Source organism: Puma concolor, chromosome D4, assembly GCF_028749965.1.
Source record: "Puma concolor isolate L17-30 chromosome D4, mPumCon1.1.hap2, whole genome shotgun sequence".
Lineage (NCBI taxonomy): Eukaryota > Metazoa > Chordata > Mammalia > Carnivora > Felidae > Puma > Puma concolor.
The window spans coordinates 84380992-84399136 of NC_141679.1; the positions used below are offsets into that span (position 1 = coordinate 84380992).

An 18145-nucleotide genomic window follows, 5' to 3' on the forward strand; every position below is an offset into this window, starting at 1 on the left:
TCAGCTGGGATAATTCATTTTGCTTTGCTAGAATTTTATATGGAAGACTCAGGTGGAAATTTTAAAATTCACTTCCTTGTTTTATAGGAGTCCTTGTTTTAGTACCATAAATTATTTTCTGTCATTGAACAGCCAAGAAAATCAAAGTTTCAATACTTAATTAAATTAGAACTGAGTGAGAACTTTCTCTTCAAATCTTTTTTCTCTTTCAGAACTTGTGGACTATATGACACTAAGAGATTCAAGCTGGCTGGAAAAATATCCAAATCCTCCAGAGCTATCCTTTCCAAACTTACGTAACCACAGCTCTGGTATCTCTGCCTATACTTAAACTCCTATTCCAATGGATCCACAGCAAATCTTACTTCTTAAATGACTCCTTTCTGGAAAAGCTAGTATACCCAGGTTAAAGGAATTTCTGTGAATATTGGGGGAAGAAGAGGAAGCTGTTCAAAATGAAAAATAATAGGTCTTGCATATAACTGATAATTTCAACAAATTTTGTGGTTTCCGCTAATATACATTAAAAACCAATAAAGGTAATAATTCCGGCATATATGGTGCTGGGAAAGAACGCAGAGGGAGTATTACTATAAAGAATAATGTTGTTTGGGAGGAAGTCGGTCCCACTTCCCCAGTTTGTCCATCTTCAGAGTGAGAATGAAACTGCAAAGCTGCCCGTGGCAGATGTTAGCCATGCTGCAAGGGGCTAGGAAGCTTTCCTAGGACTATCTATTTCATCAGTTAATATCCCAGAAATTTACAAACTACCTCAAATCTGAAACTCTTCTGGCTATAGCTCAACAGAGCTTGCCTACAAGAAACCAAACTTTTGGCAAACTCTTAGACTCTATAAACACAGCAAACAAACAGAGCAAATCTTTAATACCAAGAGTCATCTTCTAGCTTTTTCTTTAGCTGTGTATGAATTTTCTGGCCCAAATAATAAAGTTTTGGGACACTGGGGTTTTTCACACAAGTAGGAGCCAATCTCTGAATACACAAATTGCAATACTTACTAGTTGCTATAATGAAACAGAGAGAGAGAGAGAGAGAGAGAGGGAATAATGAATTTACCCATTTTAAAAACACCCTACTTAAAAAGAAATTAGCAGTGGCTTAGTCTTATACCCCAAACCGTAAAGTATCTAAGTTCCCCCAAAGGAAATGAGGCTACCTTATCAACGGCCTCATGACCCCAATACTATCTATAATTAACAGTACTAAATAAGGCTTTCACAGATGGTGAACTGGATTAAGGAATTTAAAATATAAACAAATTCTGTCAAGAGGTAAGCAGAACAATTTTTTAAAATGTAAACTTTATGTAAGGATTGTGATGAAAAGTGAAGTTTACAATTTTTTTCAAGTCACTGTAAAATTTAAATCCAGTTTTTTTCTTTTTTTTTCCCCCCCGCTCTCTTAAAATCATCAACCACAACAATTAATTTACTATATTTCTCCCTCGCTCTTCTACATTCCAAAACATTTATACCCAATTGCAATGTATATGAAAACTTATTGGCTGAATTTTGCCAAGACACAAAAAAGGACTGGACTGCCTCCCACCTCCCTCAAGGGTACTATTTGTTCTAAACCTTCAAAGAAAATTTCTAAACCTCAGATTTGGGCCCAAACTTAAACAGTCAATTCCCTTACCTTCCCATGTCTCCATTTCATGCTTCTCGGAGTCTGTTGAGAAGTTCTATCGCAGCCATGAAGAAACAGAGATTACGGGACAAGTCCAGCTTGATGACCACCCTTCCGACACTTGGCCAATTTCTCTCTCTTAGCTGGGACTACGACAGTCATCCTCACAGGTCAGTTTACAAGCCAGTCATGTGATTAGAAAGTTCAGGCGCTAAGGTCACAACGTGTATGGAGTTCGTTTATTACCAAAGGTTATCTAAGTGGAACTGATAGACTTATTTTCTTTAGTTAACGACACTGCCTAGCACGTCTCTCTGAAAAGTATTGTGGAACATTTAATAGGAAATACTCCTCTGGACTTCTTTAAACTGTGATCTTAAAATTAAAAGGCAGCCTTTTAGAAGACTTAGTTTTCATTTAATTTAAAAGGGTTCTAATACCTGGCATTTTTTTCTCCTTTTCCTTTCAAGAGCTATTCTATACTATATTTTCCTATATTCTGGATTAGAAATTTTAGAAAGTTGAAATATTTGGCACAAGGAAAACACAAAACAAAAACTCCATGTTATGCATGTATTGGGTTGAAGGGGGAGGGTAAGACTGGGATTCCCTGTTTTTTGTCATTATAATAAACAATGACAAGGCAAATTCTTCTGAGAAAATTAAAACACGGAACTCTGATATCTGCAGGGTTCACTTTAATTCTGGCCCTTAATTTCCATGCTCTGGTTATACACATGCATGTCAAAATGTGGAGAAAGAAAACTAGGTCTGCAAAATCCTTTTAGAATGCACAAAGGTTAGAAATATCATTCTTTGCCCCCAGCCCAAAGCTTAAATCTTTAAAGTAAGCTTCATTCCTTAAAACTCCTAAGATCTTAAGCAATCTTACGCTATGCCTCCCTGATGGTGAACCATACTAGTAACACACAGGGGAGTGTGTTTATGCATATACGCGCTCAAACCTTGCCACAGAGCCACAGAGGCTGGCAAATTTGAGCCATATGCTAATGACAGATGATGTCAAACATTCAGCTATCCATTGAGATGGCAGGAAACAAAAACAGAGCAAGCTCCTCAAAGAAGGTGGGATGATCTAAAGACAGACAGATTCCCAGTGATAAATGCTTTTTAACCATGCAAAATTGTTGCATCCTACGAAATCTCCCTTTCTCCTTAGCCCAGCCTTGGGAATAACTTAAGGCTAGGCACATTTTATAGCAGTGTTCCAGAAAAAAGAGGAGACCCTCCTTGGAGTGGGAGTGGAGTCTGTCACTTGGCAGCCATATAACAGAAGGGCAAATATTGCTACTACTGTTACTAAGAGGGCTTCTCCAACTAAAAGAGACCATTGGGGTTATCTTACAAAGTAGGGCCTAGAGAAAAAGTGACCAATGATTTAGAGAAGAAAAAGGTTATAATTTATCTGCCTAAAAATAAATGTTCTGCTATTACCACCACATCCCTCACCCCAACAGAAACACATCAACCAGTTTCCCCACTCCCAGTCTTATAGGAAATTAATAGAGATTTTCTTCTCAGTCTCTGTGGAACTTAACGCAGCTCTCATAATTTTAGTAAAGTGACTATAAAAAGAATGACGGGGGAAAGCTGAATAAGGGGAAAGTGTACCAGCAATTCAATTGGGAACACTCCTTCAAAGGACAGCTCTCTGTCTCCCTGAAGGATACAGGTATATCTAAAACTCAGCACCTGCATACAAGAGAGGGGTAGTAAGCATCTTTGCTTTCACTGCACCAACCTTTGAAGACACGACAAAATGGGAAATTATCAGTCCGGCTCCCAGGATCAAGAGTGAGGCAGTGCCTTTGATTTTTAAGGGTAAGGCTTAGCAATAATCCTTAATATACTCATAAGCCCAGGAACAAATCTTTTTTTTTTTTTTAACGTTTATTTATTTTTGAGACACAGAGAGACAGAGCGGGGGGGGGGGGGGGGGGGCAGAGAGAGAGGGAGACTCAGAATCTGAAACAGGCTCCGGGCTCTGAGCTGTCAGCACAGAGCCCAACGCAGGGCTCGAACTCACGGACCATGAGATCATGACCTGAGCTGAAGTCGGACGCCCAACCGACTGAGCCACCCAGGCGCCCCAGGAACAAATCTTTAACATAGTTTAAGAAGATGGGTTAATCTTAATCTTTGGATACAGAGTCATATTCTTCAACATCCTCAGTCCTATAGGTTTTTTTTTTTTTTTTAAGTCCTTTATAGGTTCTTTTAAAAAATTGTTTTTTTAATTGTTTTAATGTTTATTTATTTTTGAGAGAGACAGAGTACCAGCGGGGGTTGGGGGGGGCAGGGAGAGATGGAGACACAGAATCTGAAGCAGGCTCCAAGCTCTGAGCTGTCAGCAGAGAGCATGACACGGGGCTCAAACCCATGAGCCATGAGATCATGACCAGAGCCGAAGTTGGATGCTCAACCGACTGAGCCACCCAGGTGCCCCTAAAGTCCTTTATAGGTTCTACAGGGAGGAAGGGGAAAGAGAACATGAACATACATCTCATTTACCATGTGAATGCAAAAGACAAACTGTAAATCTTAATTAAGGGTCCCAGTAAGATTGTTACAAACCATTGTAAGTAAGAAAAATCATTTAAAGAGATTAAAAGGATTCCTAGAATTTATGAATGGGAAGGAGAAAAAAGAAAATAAGACATCAGCAACATTTTTACTAATACTAGCTTTGTAATACAGAAAAAAGTAGATGAACAAAATTCTACATCTAACCATTTACATACTACATATCTAAGAATTTAAAAGCCGAGTCTAAATTGTGAATGGCAGAACCTTAGTTAATCTTGCAAGAGACTGGTTCCACTTTCATTTTATAAATGAGGAAACTGAGGCCCAATGAAAGGAAGAGGCAAGAGTTATCAGACCAACAAAGACCAGAACCAAGTATCTTAGTTCCTTATTTCTTCCATTATGCCACAGATCTTGAATAAAAGAAACAAACCCTCTCGGATGTTACTATTCAACATTATTTCCTATCTGTTTATTCAAATGGCAGCTTTCAAAGAAGACTGTAGATCTGAAGCTAAAGAGAGGTATCAAGATGTAATACTTGGTCCTTCAAGTAAAACAAAGAGAGCAATTCTAGTGGCCAATCACTGGAGTTATTTCAGCCTTATCTTTAATAAGTTTCAATGAAAGTCTGATGTAGAGTGAAAGCCATATGACCACTGTGATGGAGGAGGACTAGTTAGAAAACCTCTATCCATTTCAGAAAATAAGTATGCAGAAAATATTTTAAATTCCTTTTTAACCTTGCAAACAACAAAAAACAAGAGCCCAAGGTCTCAGGTTGTCATCTGTCAGATCTTTTGATACAAACATTCCCTATGGCAAAGGAAAGAGTTGAATTCAACTGAACAGGAATAATGAAACACAGCCAGGTGAAATCCATACTACCTAAGACTAACGAGCAAACCTCCTGAATATAGAACAAGAACAACAAAGAACATACTTAGATATGATTTCCAGTTTTGCCTTTTCTCGTGGAGTGGAGAGGGGAATTCATAGTTCAGGAAACAAGAAACAAACAAAAAACACCCCTCAAAGTTGGAAACTAAAAATATTCTAGAAATGGGTTTTTCATTCAATTCTACAAACATTCATTGAGTATCTCCTATAAGCTAGGCACCAGGCTGCCTGAGATGACTCAAATTAATATTATGTGATCCTTGCCCTAGAGGTACTCACCACCTGCTGACTTCTCCAGCTTCGTTTTCTACCACTCCACACTAACCTACTTGTAGTACAAATACTAAACAGATAACCAACAATAGGATGTTATGAGTAGTGTAACAGGTGGGTACTAAGTGTTAAGGAAACAAAAAGAATGGATAATTCATTAGATTGGAGCCTGATGCCACAGAGAGGGCCTTACATTTGAGCTGAACCTTGTAGTTCTGTAAGCAGACAGATAGGAAAGATATTTCAGGACTTGAAGGAACGGGTAGAGCTAGGTAGATCCCAAAAGACTTTTTAATGCCTTTGCTATCAAGTCAGAAATGAGGGGTACCTGGGTGGCTCAGCTGGTTGAGTGTCCAACTCTTTATTTCAGCTCAGGTCATGATTCCCAGGGTTGTGGGATCCAGCCCCACATCAGGCTCTGTGCTGACGGTGTGGAGTCTGCTTGGGATTCTTGCTTTCTCCTCTGTCCCTCCCCCACTTTCTCTCTCTCTCAAAATAAATAAACTTAAAAAGAAAGTAAACAAACAAAAATCCAGAATGAAATCTGTATGGAGAAGAGTAACGTAACTGGCTTAAGGAAGAAAAGACTATAGGGTGTGATTTTAAAATTGCCTTATATAGGGGCGCCTGGGTGGCTCAGTCGGTTGAGTGTCCGACTTCGGCTCAGGTCATGATCTCGCAGTCTGTGAGTTCAAGCCCACGTCGGGCTCTGTGCTCACGGCTCAGAGCCTGGATCCTGCTTCGGATTCTGTGTCTCCCTCTCTCTCTGCCCCTCCCCTGCTCATGCTCTCTCTCTGTCAAAAATAGATAAAAATTAAAAGAAAAAAAATTTTTTAATTGCCTTATATATAACAACCCAATGCAATGTATGTACCTTATTTGGATCCTAATTCGCAAAAATCAACTAAGGAAAGACATTTTTGAAACAAGGCAATTTAAATATGGGTATGGTATTTAATTGGATCAGTTTCCCACCAACAAACTGAAGAATGTAGAACAAGTAAGCCATCCCTCCATTTAAAAAAATCTCCTTAATTCTCCAGGCAAGACTCTGTGTGTAAAATTTTTTGATTTATTTTTAAATGCTTTATTTATTTTTGAGAAAGCATGAGCGGGGGAGGGGCGGAGCGGTGGGGACAGAGAATCCAAAGCAGGCTCTGTATTGACAACTGTGAGCCCAATGTGGGGCTCAAACTCATGAACTGTGAGATCATCACCTGGGCTAAAGTCAAACTCTCAACCATCTGAGCCATCCAGATGCCCGTGTGTAAAATTTTAAAGTATCACAATTAAAAACAGATTATAGTATGAGACTTACTCATCCTATATTGTGCCCCTGCCTGTTTATCTTCTTCACAATTAAGACCCAGGCCAGACCAGAGATTAATGGAAATAAGTACTGTGGCTCTGAATATTACAACAGCTCAAACTATTATTAAGCCACATGTGTAAATGAAAGAAAAAAAATATTTAAGTAGTAAAAATAAGATTTAGGGACACAGCAAATGGACAGAGAACCTTTCTCCTTTGGTGCCCCTAAAAAGGAAAAGTACTTGAAGCCCAATAGTTTTCAGACTCTGATTTCAGCCCTGACTTTTTGAAGTTGCTTCATTTTCCATCATCCATCCATCCATCTGCCTAACCCAGAGCGGGGGTGGGGGGATCAGATAATACAAGAGGTTTCTGCCAATAAGTAATTAAGTTATATGTAAGTGAGGAATCTGGGCAAAGGCCTGTAAAATACCCCGCCCCCCCCCCCCAAGCCACCAATAACTGTAGCATAATGTCACTGTGCCCATCAATGGCTTCCAGGCACTGCAGAATAAAGGTCCACATCCTTTACTAATCCAGCCCCTGCTGATTTCTCTAGCTTCATCTATCACCACTCTGTAAACATCCATCACCAACTATACTGAATCACTTGTAGTGCAAGTATGCTAAACTATTCCATTTGCCTGGAACAACTCTTCTCACTACTTCCTTATTGTTTCCACTACCACTTACTCATCTTTCTGGAATCAATTTAAATATCACCTCCACTGTGAGGTATTCTAAGACTCCATCCTCTCAGCCCTCAAATCAGACAGAGTCAAATCACACCCTTCTTCCATACTGCCTGGGATTCCTAAAATATTCCATGACAGTACATATCATTTAGTATTTTTATTTTACCATTCTATCTTCCTTATTAATCTGAATACACCCCCAAAGAGTCAAGCCTTGGTAAGCCCAGGGTCCAGCCCTGGGTTTAGCATATAGTAGGCATTCATAATATGCTAAGGCAATCGGAAGGTTCTTGGTGTATGTGTTTTGTGAAGTGGGTATGTGCAGTTCTCTTATTAAATTTAATGGTGTGTTAATTTCCGTATTTTCTAACTCTTTCACCTTACTTCATAGGAAGCTTTTCCCCCTGGATGAACTCCACTTCAGAGTCCTTTATGTGTCAGGACTTTTGTTTTATATGACTTGTAATCTTCCAACAAATGAAGGTTCAGCACTGGTTGTATAAAATTTCTAACCAATATGTCCTATTTGCAGAGTTCCTATATTAGTGTGGAGTCACATGTTGCTAGTGATCTTTTGATTAACATATATATCTCCCACTAGATTCCAAGCTATATGAAGGCAGGGAACTGTGCCCCTTATTCTTGTTCACCAATGTATCCCCAGTACCTGACAAAAAACAGGTGCTTAATGAAGATTTGTTGACTAGAGGAGGGAAGAAAGGAAAATGGTTGCTTCAGAGCACAGGAACACGGAAGAGGATGAGAAAATCTTTCAAGAATACCAATACTCACAAAAAGGTTACAGTAGGCCATTCCTGCAAAGCCAAAACCAGTTCACTCAGCCTCAATTCCAAATCCAATAAATCCTACCCATACACAGAGCTCTCCTCTAATTGAGGGATTGGGTGTAATAAATCTGAAAACCAACAGGACCGGTTGTAAACCAGCCAAGTGGCAATTCTACCTGCAACCAACCCTGCCTGTCCTTTCTGCTCTACTAGAGATTGAACCTGACTAAGGATAGGCACAACAAAAAGAGAAGGCAACAGGGGCTTACTAATCTTGCTTTGGGGTAGAACCTGGCTTCAGATCGCAAAGAGATTGATTTTTATCAAAATATAACACACATAATCCCAACCTGAGTCAACTACACATAGCAATTGAGCCCTATCCTGGGTCCTGGAGTCTTGGATTACTCTCCTGAGCCTTACATCTTGATATCCAGCTGCCTCTTGGGCATTTCCACCTAGCAATCGTAAGCATCTCAGACATGTCCAAACATGTCCTCTCTTTAAAACCTGTTCCTCTTTCTGGGCTCCTTGTTTCAGGGCATAGCCTCAACTCCCAAGTCAAAAAGACTCTTTCCTTGACTCCTTTCTCCCTTTTGACCTCACCCACATTCAACCTGTCACCATTCCTGTCTTTTCAATCCCCTCAAAAAGCTGCCAAAGCAGCCACTCTCTAACCAAAGGTGGGGCAATCTGAGTATTCTTTTTAAAAAAATTACAATTAACTGGAATACAAATGCTTAAATCCATAAATTATTCAGGATTCTAAGCAAATTTTGTCACCATTGAACAATGCTAGAGAACCAACACAGCATTTTGAAAACGTTTACATAAAGGGAAAGAATCATGTATTTATCCTGCCTTTCCTAAGTGAAATATACCACAGGATAATAAACAGCAATGGATAATTTTCTCTTCATAGAAGCATTCCAATAAATATATGAACAAAAAATTAGAATATTACTCTGAAATAATGGATCCTAGATATTGACCATCAACAGCTAAAATAAGAGAATAAGACAGTAACATATCTTCTGGTGTAAGAACTCAACACGCCCATAAAATAGTCTTGTCAAAAAAGTTGAATCTGAAGATGATCAAACCTCTAGATCCAACAACTAAAATAAAAAAAGAACTAGAGAGGAACACATTCATCTACAGCCCAAAAATGCAATTACCAAACTCTGGGTTGTGGTAACTCATCAAGACAAATTACTCAATCTCTTAAACTAATTAGAAGGAAAAAAAAAGATGGAGAAATCTGTAGATAAAAAATATCTTGTAGAGGTATATACCAGAATATTAATGGATGAAATTACATGATACAAAAATTACATGACTCAAAATAATATGGAAGGGGAGAAAGTGGGTGGGGGTACGCATGGGACAGAATTAGAGACTGGATGATAGTTACTGAGGCTGGGTACATGGGTTCATTACAATACTTTATTTAAAGATTTTCTTTTTAATGTTTATTTATTTTTGAGACAGAGAGAGAGAGACAGAGTGTGAGCGGGCAAAGGGCAGAGAGAGGGAGACACAGAATCTGAAGCAGGCTCCAGGCTCTTAGCTGTCAGCACAGAGCCCAATGTGGGGCTCAAAACCCAATAACCGTGAGATCATGACCTGAGCTGAAGTCGGATGCTTAACTGACTGAGCCACCTTAAAGGTGTTTTGTTTTTTTTAAGTTTATTTATTTATTGAGAGAGAAAGAGAGAGAGAGCGCGCGTGCGCGTGCCGAGTAGGGGAGGGGAAGAGAGCGAGGGAGATAGGGAATCCCAAACAGGCTCTGCACAGTCAGCGCAGAGTCTGACTTGGGGCTCAAAATCATGAGCCACAAAATCATGGCCTAAGCCAAAATCAAGAGTCGGCTGTTTAACCGACTGAGTCACCCAGGCACCCCTCATATTATTTTATGTATTTCCTACGTATGTATACATCTAATAATATAAAGTGAAACAAATATTTCTAAATCCATATATATTTTTTCATCTCTATTGTACTATTCTTGACCACCATTATCTCTCATCTGGTTTATTTCAAGAGCTTCATTATAGGTGTGTCTTGTTAGTTCCTGTTTTTTTTCTACATCTCTTTTCTCCATCCCTGCCTCATCATACCCATTCCCTCCCAATCCATTCTCTACTCTGGCTGCTTTCTAGATCTCAAATAAAACCTTGAAAACCTGTCATTGCTTTCAGAATAAAGCACCTTCCCAAGCTTACAAGGACCTTCATGATCAAGCTCCTCATCAACCTCTCCATTCCCTCTTCTCATATTCCCAATACCCTCAACAAACAGTGCTATTTGCAGCTTCTGCAATATGCCTTTGCATATGTTGTTGCTTCTGCCTGGCTAGTTTCTATGAATTATTTAATTCTCAGCTAATTCTGACATTATAGTCTTCTCCAATTCTTCCTTGCCCCAAAGGTTCCAATCCTATTAATTTCTACAATTTCATCTTTTTATATGCCTGCCTATCCATGGATCTATGAGTATTACAAGAACAGGGACAAGATCTGATTCATGTCTCTATTCCTGGTACCTATCACAGAAACTTGCACAAAATGCGTACTTGATTCACGTTTGATGAATTGGGTGGGGGAGGGAGAAGCCTAAGCTTCCCCAAGAATCTATAATTCTACTGAAACAGCTAATTAAAATAAAAACCAGACTGAAATTACATGCTTTGGAGTTAGACAAAATTAAATATGAAGGATACAACTTATGACAGTTTTGGTAAATTTGGGCAGGGCACTGTCAATTCTCTGAGCTCAGTTTCCATACCCATTAAGAGTTACTCCACAGGGTTACTGATTACATAAGTACACAGATGAAAATAACTAAAATTATCTTTAACAACACAACACAATGCTCACAACACTATGCTCACATGTCACTGAAAGGATTTAGAAACCCCAGGACCATTAGGTTTGTGCCCTCACTTTCCCACTGGAAGCCTATCTAATTCCAAAGGCTTTGGGCATCTTTACTATCAATAGGGTCAACCGATCACTGCTTGGCAAGTTGAGGAAAGGGGCATCGCCTCCCTAATATTTTCCTATTACCTGCTGCATCTCTGTGTATATTCACTCATCTTCCTCTCTGATGAATGCTGAATTATGATCTAATCCAGGGCTTGGGAACTCAGGTTTTTGCCAACTTGACCTTTAAACATGTTGAGTAAAGGGGAACAGATATATGGGATACATACTACAGCACAAGGGACAATACTTTCTATGCTGCTCTAGGACATCCTAAAGCTGGAACTCAACCCCCATTCTCTCACATACAGGACTATTTTTTTTAATAGGAAAACAGAATAAAAAATGTAAGCAAGTAAATCCTAGGGTTAAATCAAGATTCAAATTTTGGATCTGCTTTTACTAGCTTTGTGACAAGGTAAATTGCCTAACTTTGGTCTCAATTTCCTCATCTATAAAGTAAGCTAACAGTACCTACTCCACAGAGTCTCTGAGAACTAAAAGAGATAATCTTGATGTGCCTGGCTGGTCAGTTGGTGGAGCATAAAACTTTTCTTGGGGTTGTAAGTTTAAGCCACATGTTGGGTGTGAAGACTGCTTAAAAATAAAATCTTTAAAAGAGATATATGAAAAATGTTTTAACACTATGGTTGCCATACAGTAAATCTTCAATAAATTTATAGTTAATATTATTTAGGACAATGTTTCTTTTCTTATCATAAAGTAACATATGTTCATAAGAGAAAAAAAATAAAAAAAGAAAGCAAGGGCACATGGTTGGCTCAAGTTGGTAGAACATGTGACTCTCTATGTGGGGGTTGTTTAGTTCAAGCCCCACGTTGGGCATAGAGCTTACTTTACAAAAACGAAACAAAACAAAAACCCAGAAAACAAAAAAATATAAAGGCAACAAACCACTCTGAATCTCACTACCTAGACAGAACCACAAGAAACAGTAATTATATTTTGGTGTACTTCCTGATATCTTTTGTGTTTCTGCATACACGTACTTTTCATTGTTATTTTTTTTACAAAATTCAAATATATTACATATAGTTTTTTTTTCCACTCAGCATATTATAGTCTCAGATGTTATTAAATACTTGAAGATTTAAAGATTATATAATCTTAAATATAATATATATGTATTTATAATATACTTAATAATTATTATTTGTAAAGATTATATTTAACAGCAGCAAAGTTTTCCATTAATGGGTGTTGCATATTTTAAATACTTAAAAAAAAATTTTTTTTTAATGTTTATTTATTTTTGAGAGTGAGAAAAAGCACATGTGAGCAGGGAAAGGGCCAGAAGAGGGACAAAACGGGCTCCACACTGACAGTAGAGAGCCTGATGTGGGGCTTGAACTCATGAAGAACAAGATTATGACTTGAGCTGTAGTTGGGTACTTAACTGACTAAGCCACCCAGGCCCCCCTAAACAGTAGTTTTTTGCTGGACAGTTGAGCTGCTTCATATTTTTCAATATTTTAAAAACATCTGTAACAAAAAAAATTTTACACATTAATCTTTGACTCATATAAGTTTCTTAGGACATATCTGACAGAAGAGGATTACCTACGTGAACCTATTATATTGGTATTGCCAAAATATTTACCAGAAAAAGTATACCAAAAGTATATGAGTGTCCATCCATATCATATGCTGGGCTATTCCTCACTAAACTACTCTGTGGAGGCCATGTGGTAGCATCTTGAGCATATGGTTACTGTGACTGATGGTGGCGGCTGGTTTAGGATACTGACCATTCTGTGGGAGAGTGAGAGATAAGTAATTCATAAGCAAGCTAAAGAGTTGAAAACAAAACCTTGCCATTTTGTGGGGTTATGGTGGGGACGTTGCTTTATTTTTTAAGTTTATTTACTTATTTTGAGAGAGAGAGAAAGAGTTTGTTTATTTTCAGAGAGAGAACGTGCATGTAAGCAGGGAAGAGGCAGAGAGAGACAGAGAGAGACAGAGAGAGACAGAGAGAGAGAGAGAGAGAGAGAGAGAGAGAGAGAGAGAGGGAGGGAGGGAGGGAAGGAGGGAGAGAATCCCAAGCAGGTGCCACTGTCAGCGCAGAGCCTGATGTAAGGCTCGATCTCATGAATGGTGAGATCATGACCTGAGCTGAAAGAGTCAGAAGCTTAATTGACTGATCCACCCAGGTGCCCCACGAAGATTACTTTAACTAGACATTTCACAGAGACCAATAGCAAGTTGGGGGGAGAGGTGCTGTTGACCCCAAACAACTTGCCTTTTCTGAATTTCAGGTTAGAGTGCTACTTGGGGTCCCACCAGGAAGTGTCTCCCTCCTGCCCCATTCAGTTGTTTAGCATTCATTCAAAGTTACTTCAGGAAGAAAGAGGCAGTTAAGTGGGCCTTTTTTTTTTTTTTTTTAATTTATATCCAAATTTGTTAGCATATAGTGAAATGATGATTTCAAGAGTGGATTCCTTAATGCCCCTTACCCATTTAGCCCATTCCCCCTCCCACAAGGTAAGTGGGCTTTGAAGTTAAACATGTTCAAGGTTCCACAGTAAGAAACAGAAAATTTCCTTCATCTCCCTAATGCTCATTTCCCCTAACAAAGAAAAAAAAAAAAATTGGAATCAGGCCATTTTGGTTGAGAATGTAAAAATACCTATCACATTATTAAGTACCTATCACAGGCCCAGCAACAGCTATTATTTTCCTTATTCTCAAGCATAGTGGGTCAGGTTCTTCATAGGCATCTTTGTCCTCATGCCCATTTGTGACACAGAATGCTGGCTCAGATGTAAGTGTAGGAGAGGTACCACACAGTACCCATTTAAGACCACTCTCTCATGCAATGGTTGTTGTGAGGGTATCAGGGGAGGGGGAAGTGGGGAGACAGGTATAATTTAAAAGGAAACAAGTATTGGGGCACCTGGTTGGCTCAGTTGGTTGAGCATCTGACTTTAGCTCAGGTCGTGATCTTGCAGTTCGTGAGTTTCAGCCCGGCACTGGGCTCTCTGCTGTCACTGCAGAGCCTACTTTGGATCCTTTGTCCCCCTCTCTCTCTGTACCTCCCTTGCTCGTGCTCTCTCTCAAAAATAAAATAAAAAACTTAAAAAAAAAAAAAAGGAAACAAGTATTAGTTAAATACAAAGTTTTAGTTATACAATGGGAAGCCTGGGTGGCTTAGTCAGTTAAGCATCCGACTTCGGCTCAGGTGATGATCTCGTGGTTCATGAATCCAAGCCCCACATCCGGCTCTGTGCTGACTGCTCAGAGCCTGGAGCCTGCTTCAGATTCTGTGTCTCCGTCTCTCTCTGCCTTTCCCATGCTCAAGTTCTATCTTTCTCTCTCTCTCTCTCAAAAATAAATAAACATTAAAAAAATTAAAAACAAAACACAAAAAACAAAGTTTTGGTTATACAAGATGAATAAATCCTAGAGATCTACTGTATAGCATAGTGCCTATAGTTAACAAAACTATATTGCATACCTAAAAATTTGCTAACAGGGTAAGTCTTATGTTAGGTATTCTCATCACAAATACAAATACTAATACTAAGAAGGCATGAGGAAATTTGTGGAGGTGATGGATATGTTTATGGCATAGACTGTGGTGGTGGTTTCCCAGATGCATGTTTATGTCTAAACTCATAATAAATATGTACAGCTTTCTGTATGTCAATCACACCTCAATAAAGTGATTCCCAAAAAAAGACCATACTCCTTTCTTTGTTCCACCACTAGAAAAAATAACATATTGTTAATGAAAAAAAGATCAGTTTGATCCCTTTTATGAAAATTTAAGTGTATTTAAAAGTACATAAAAGTTGCAAATGGACTTCTGCGTCTGGCCACAACAGAGTAAGGGGACCAGATTTGACCTCCTGACTGGTAAACTATCAAACAAAGTATATATAATATACTGGACAAAGTATATAAAATAATGATCTTCAAGTATTGGGCTTCAGGTGGCAAAGGACAGTGAGGCCTGAGAGGGAAAACAAAGAGAAGTCCTGTGAATGTTCCACCTAACTGTTTACAGAGTTTCTAGGCTGGAACACACGAAGGGAGAGCCCGTGGACAGCCCAGCAAATCTCCCCAAGGTGAGGATTCAGAGCTGGGAGTCTGGAAGGCCAGAGCAGCTGGAGTTAACAGGGCAGAGGGCTGGAAGAGAAAAGGCTACATAGAGAGGACACAACTGGGATCTGCAGTTCTCGGGAGTCTTCAGCTAAGGACAAATGAGTGTACGTGTGTGAGGAAAGTACACATGGCTAGAAGAGCCACCCAAGAGGAGTAGAGGAAATTATTTGGGGGCGTTCACACAAGGCCAGGAGGAACAGTTCTTGTTCTCACTAGCTAGAGTGGAAAACTTACAGAGTTTGTTTCCTGAAGATCCTGGTTAGTATTCATATATCCCTGACACCTTGCCCTCAGGTAGTCACCTAAAAGCACTGGCTGGTTTCTAGGATTAGCTACTTGTCATGATTCAATCCATAAAAGTTAGAATGTAAGACAGGTGGTGATGGCTAGTTTATGGGAAGAGAGATGGATAAAGTCAGCAGAAGCTAGAGAGGCAAGTCCAACAGGTTCAGAAAATAGATCCTAAAAATAAACTGTGCCCCAGGCTCATCTTGACATAGACAAAATCTACCACTAAAAGCATAAGTCCTCTTTGTAAATTAGCTTAGCACAAAAATGGCTGTGAAGATAACAACATCTTCACCCCTCTTCCATGACCTGGTCAGCACAGTGAAATTCTCCTTTTTTCTTGGATGCTTTTCAAGCCTCTACAACTCTGCCCAGAACAGACCTCCCCATTCACCATATCTTCTTTGCAAGAGACACTCAAAGGCATTAAGGGAATCCTTTTGAGCTTATTCCTAGAAAACCGCTCTTCACAATCTTACTTGCCCTTTTGGTCCTAATGATGTAATTATGGATTTAAAGTCTGGTATTGCCTTTTTATTGGTGTTTACTCAGTCCTGGTGAAGTTCACTTTTCACAAAAATAAGATACTTGGATTCCACTGAACATCTATGATTAGATAAAGTTCATACAAAGTTGGAGAGCTTAGGTCCCCCATCATGTAACACAGAATTCTCACATGAATTCAGCATAAAAAAAAAATTGCTAAACTTCCAGGGTAAGATACTACATTGAATGCAATGTCATTTTAATGATCTATTAAAAAGAGAAATTAAACAAAAAGAAATGGGTTGAGTGCTTTTTACAGTAAGTGCTTCACTACAAGAGTCACAATGATTTGCAAATTAGCACTCACCAAAATGATACTGTCAGGACAGATCTCTGAGAGGGAATTGGGGCAGGTATATAGCTGGGTTCTGGAGTGGGACCCAGGTGTAGAACAGGAAGTGAAATCCTGGTCTGTTAAAAAAACCATCCACTTCTTTAAAATTCTAGATTTATGTATAAAGTGAATTCTATAGAGGCCAGACACTGGAAGCTGTAAAAGGCTATTAAGCAGCAACAAAGTATGTATGTCAACTCCAGGAAAGTACTATTTCATTAACTTCTAGTTATTTCAACCTTCTAACACTCTCTGTCCGCGTATTAAGCACCTAACAAAGGCTTGTGAAACTTAAGTTTTATTCTTTTTCTTTTTTCAGGAGGATGCAAAAACCTTGTAAGCAGATGTTGAGCCACAAATTTTTCTTAAAGAGATGAACAACAGAAGAATGATTATATATCAATATTCAAACATTCTTGCAATTCGGATAACTAGAAAGAGCTGTAGCTGTAGAGAATCTCTGCCACTTACTACTTACATATAATCTTATATAGTTTAATTTCTTCACCTATAAAATAGGGACAATTACACCTACTGTCCTAACTCAAGATTGTTCTGAGGAACAAACTAGAATGTGTAAGGAAATATTTTATAAGCACAAGTGCCATATACTTACTACTTTTAGTAAAAATAATAGGTACTTAAAAATAAAAGGTATTTTTAAAAAATATAAGAAAAGGACAAATATAATTGGGGCATAGGGGAGAGGAAGAGGGTAGTTTGATCCCAAGTCTATAATCCAAAAGTAATCATCACCAAAAGGGCATACTCCTTTGATTTTTATCACCTTTCCGAATTAAAAATTCATCGTTTTTCTTTGGCCATAAAATACGTCAACAGTTCGTGAAACGGGAATTTCATGAGCTATAAAAGAACTAATCACACACACAGAAATTGAACTAGAAAAGCATTATAATAAAAAACAAGATACACACACACACACACACATATACACACACACATACATATACATGTACATACACATATGCATATATACACATATTTTTTTATATTGTGGGGAGGGTAAAGTCTTTCTAAGCATAACATAAAACCCAGACATCATTAAGGAAATGACGGTCATATCTGCACTTATATAAATGTCTGATTTCTAAAAGGCAAACATCCAAACATACACACATTGGTAAACATAAAGAAACCCTATGAATCAGTAAGAAAAATATAAGCAAAGATGCCTTGATGATTATAATATGAATTAAAACAAAAAGGTGGCTAATACAAACACAAAGTAAAACAACTATTATACACCATATCTCATCCATCAAATTGGCAAAAAACTTAAAATGCTGAGAATATTTCAGTGTTGGAGAAGGTCTGAGAAAATGCAAAGTTGCTTATACTTTGTCAGTGACTGATACACAGCTTGAATACAGCTTACAGTACCTATCAACATTTAAACTGTGCACACATTTTGACCCAAGATCTCACTTCTACTACTCTATTTTACAGAAATACTCATACATGTTCACAAAGATATATGTATAAGGATGATCACTGAAGATGTTACAAATTTTTAAAGGTGGAAGAAAATATTCATAAATACAGAAAAAGTCAAGAAATAGAGAAGTGATTAAGGAGAGAAGAAACCAGACTTTTTCTATCTTACCTGGTCACTTCCAACTCATTCTGGATTTTAGTCAGGCTATCACTCAGTTAATCATTCAGTCAGTTCCTCCCTCCCTACTG

General features: G+C 38.5%; 1 protein-coding gene across 4 annotated transcripts in view; it reads right to left on the minus strand.

The window, feature by feature from the left end:
* The window catches only part of NR6A1 (nuclear receptor subfamily 6 group A member 1), a 232593-nt gene that overhangs the window by 72423 nt on the left and 142025 nt on the right, over positions 1–18145 (minus strand). The window contains exon 1 of one of the 4 annotated variants that reach the window (XM_086684002.1): positions 1660–3538. The exons of the other annotated variants lie outside the window; for them this stretch is intronic. Within the exon in view, the coding sequence (XP_086540128.1) occupies positions 1660–1675 (16 nt within the window). The 5' untranslated portion in view covers positions 1676–3538. Of the gene's footprint in view, positions 1–1659; positions 3539–18145 lie in introns of those variants that run through there. 4 annotated transcript variants of the gene reach the window in all.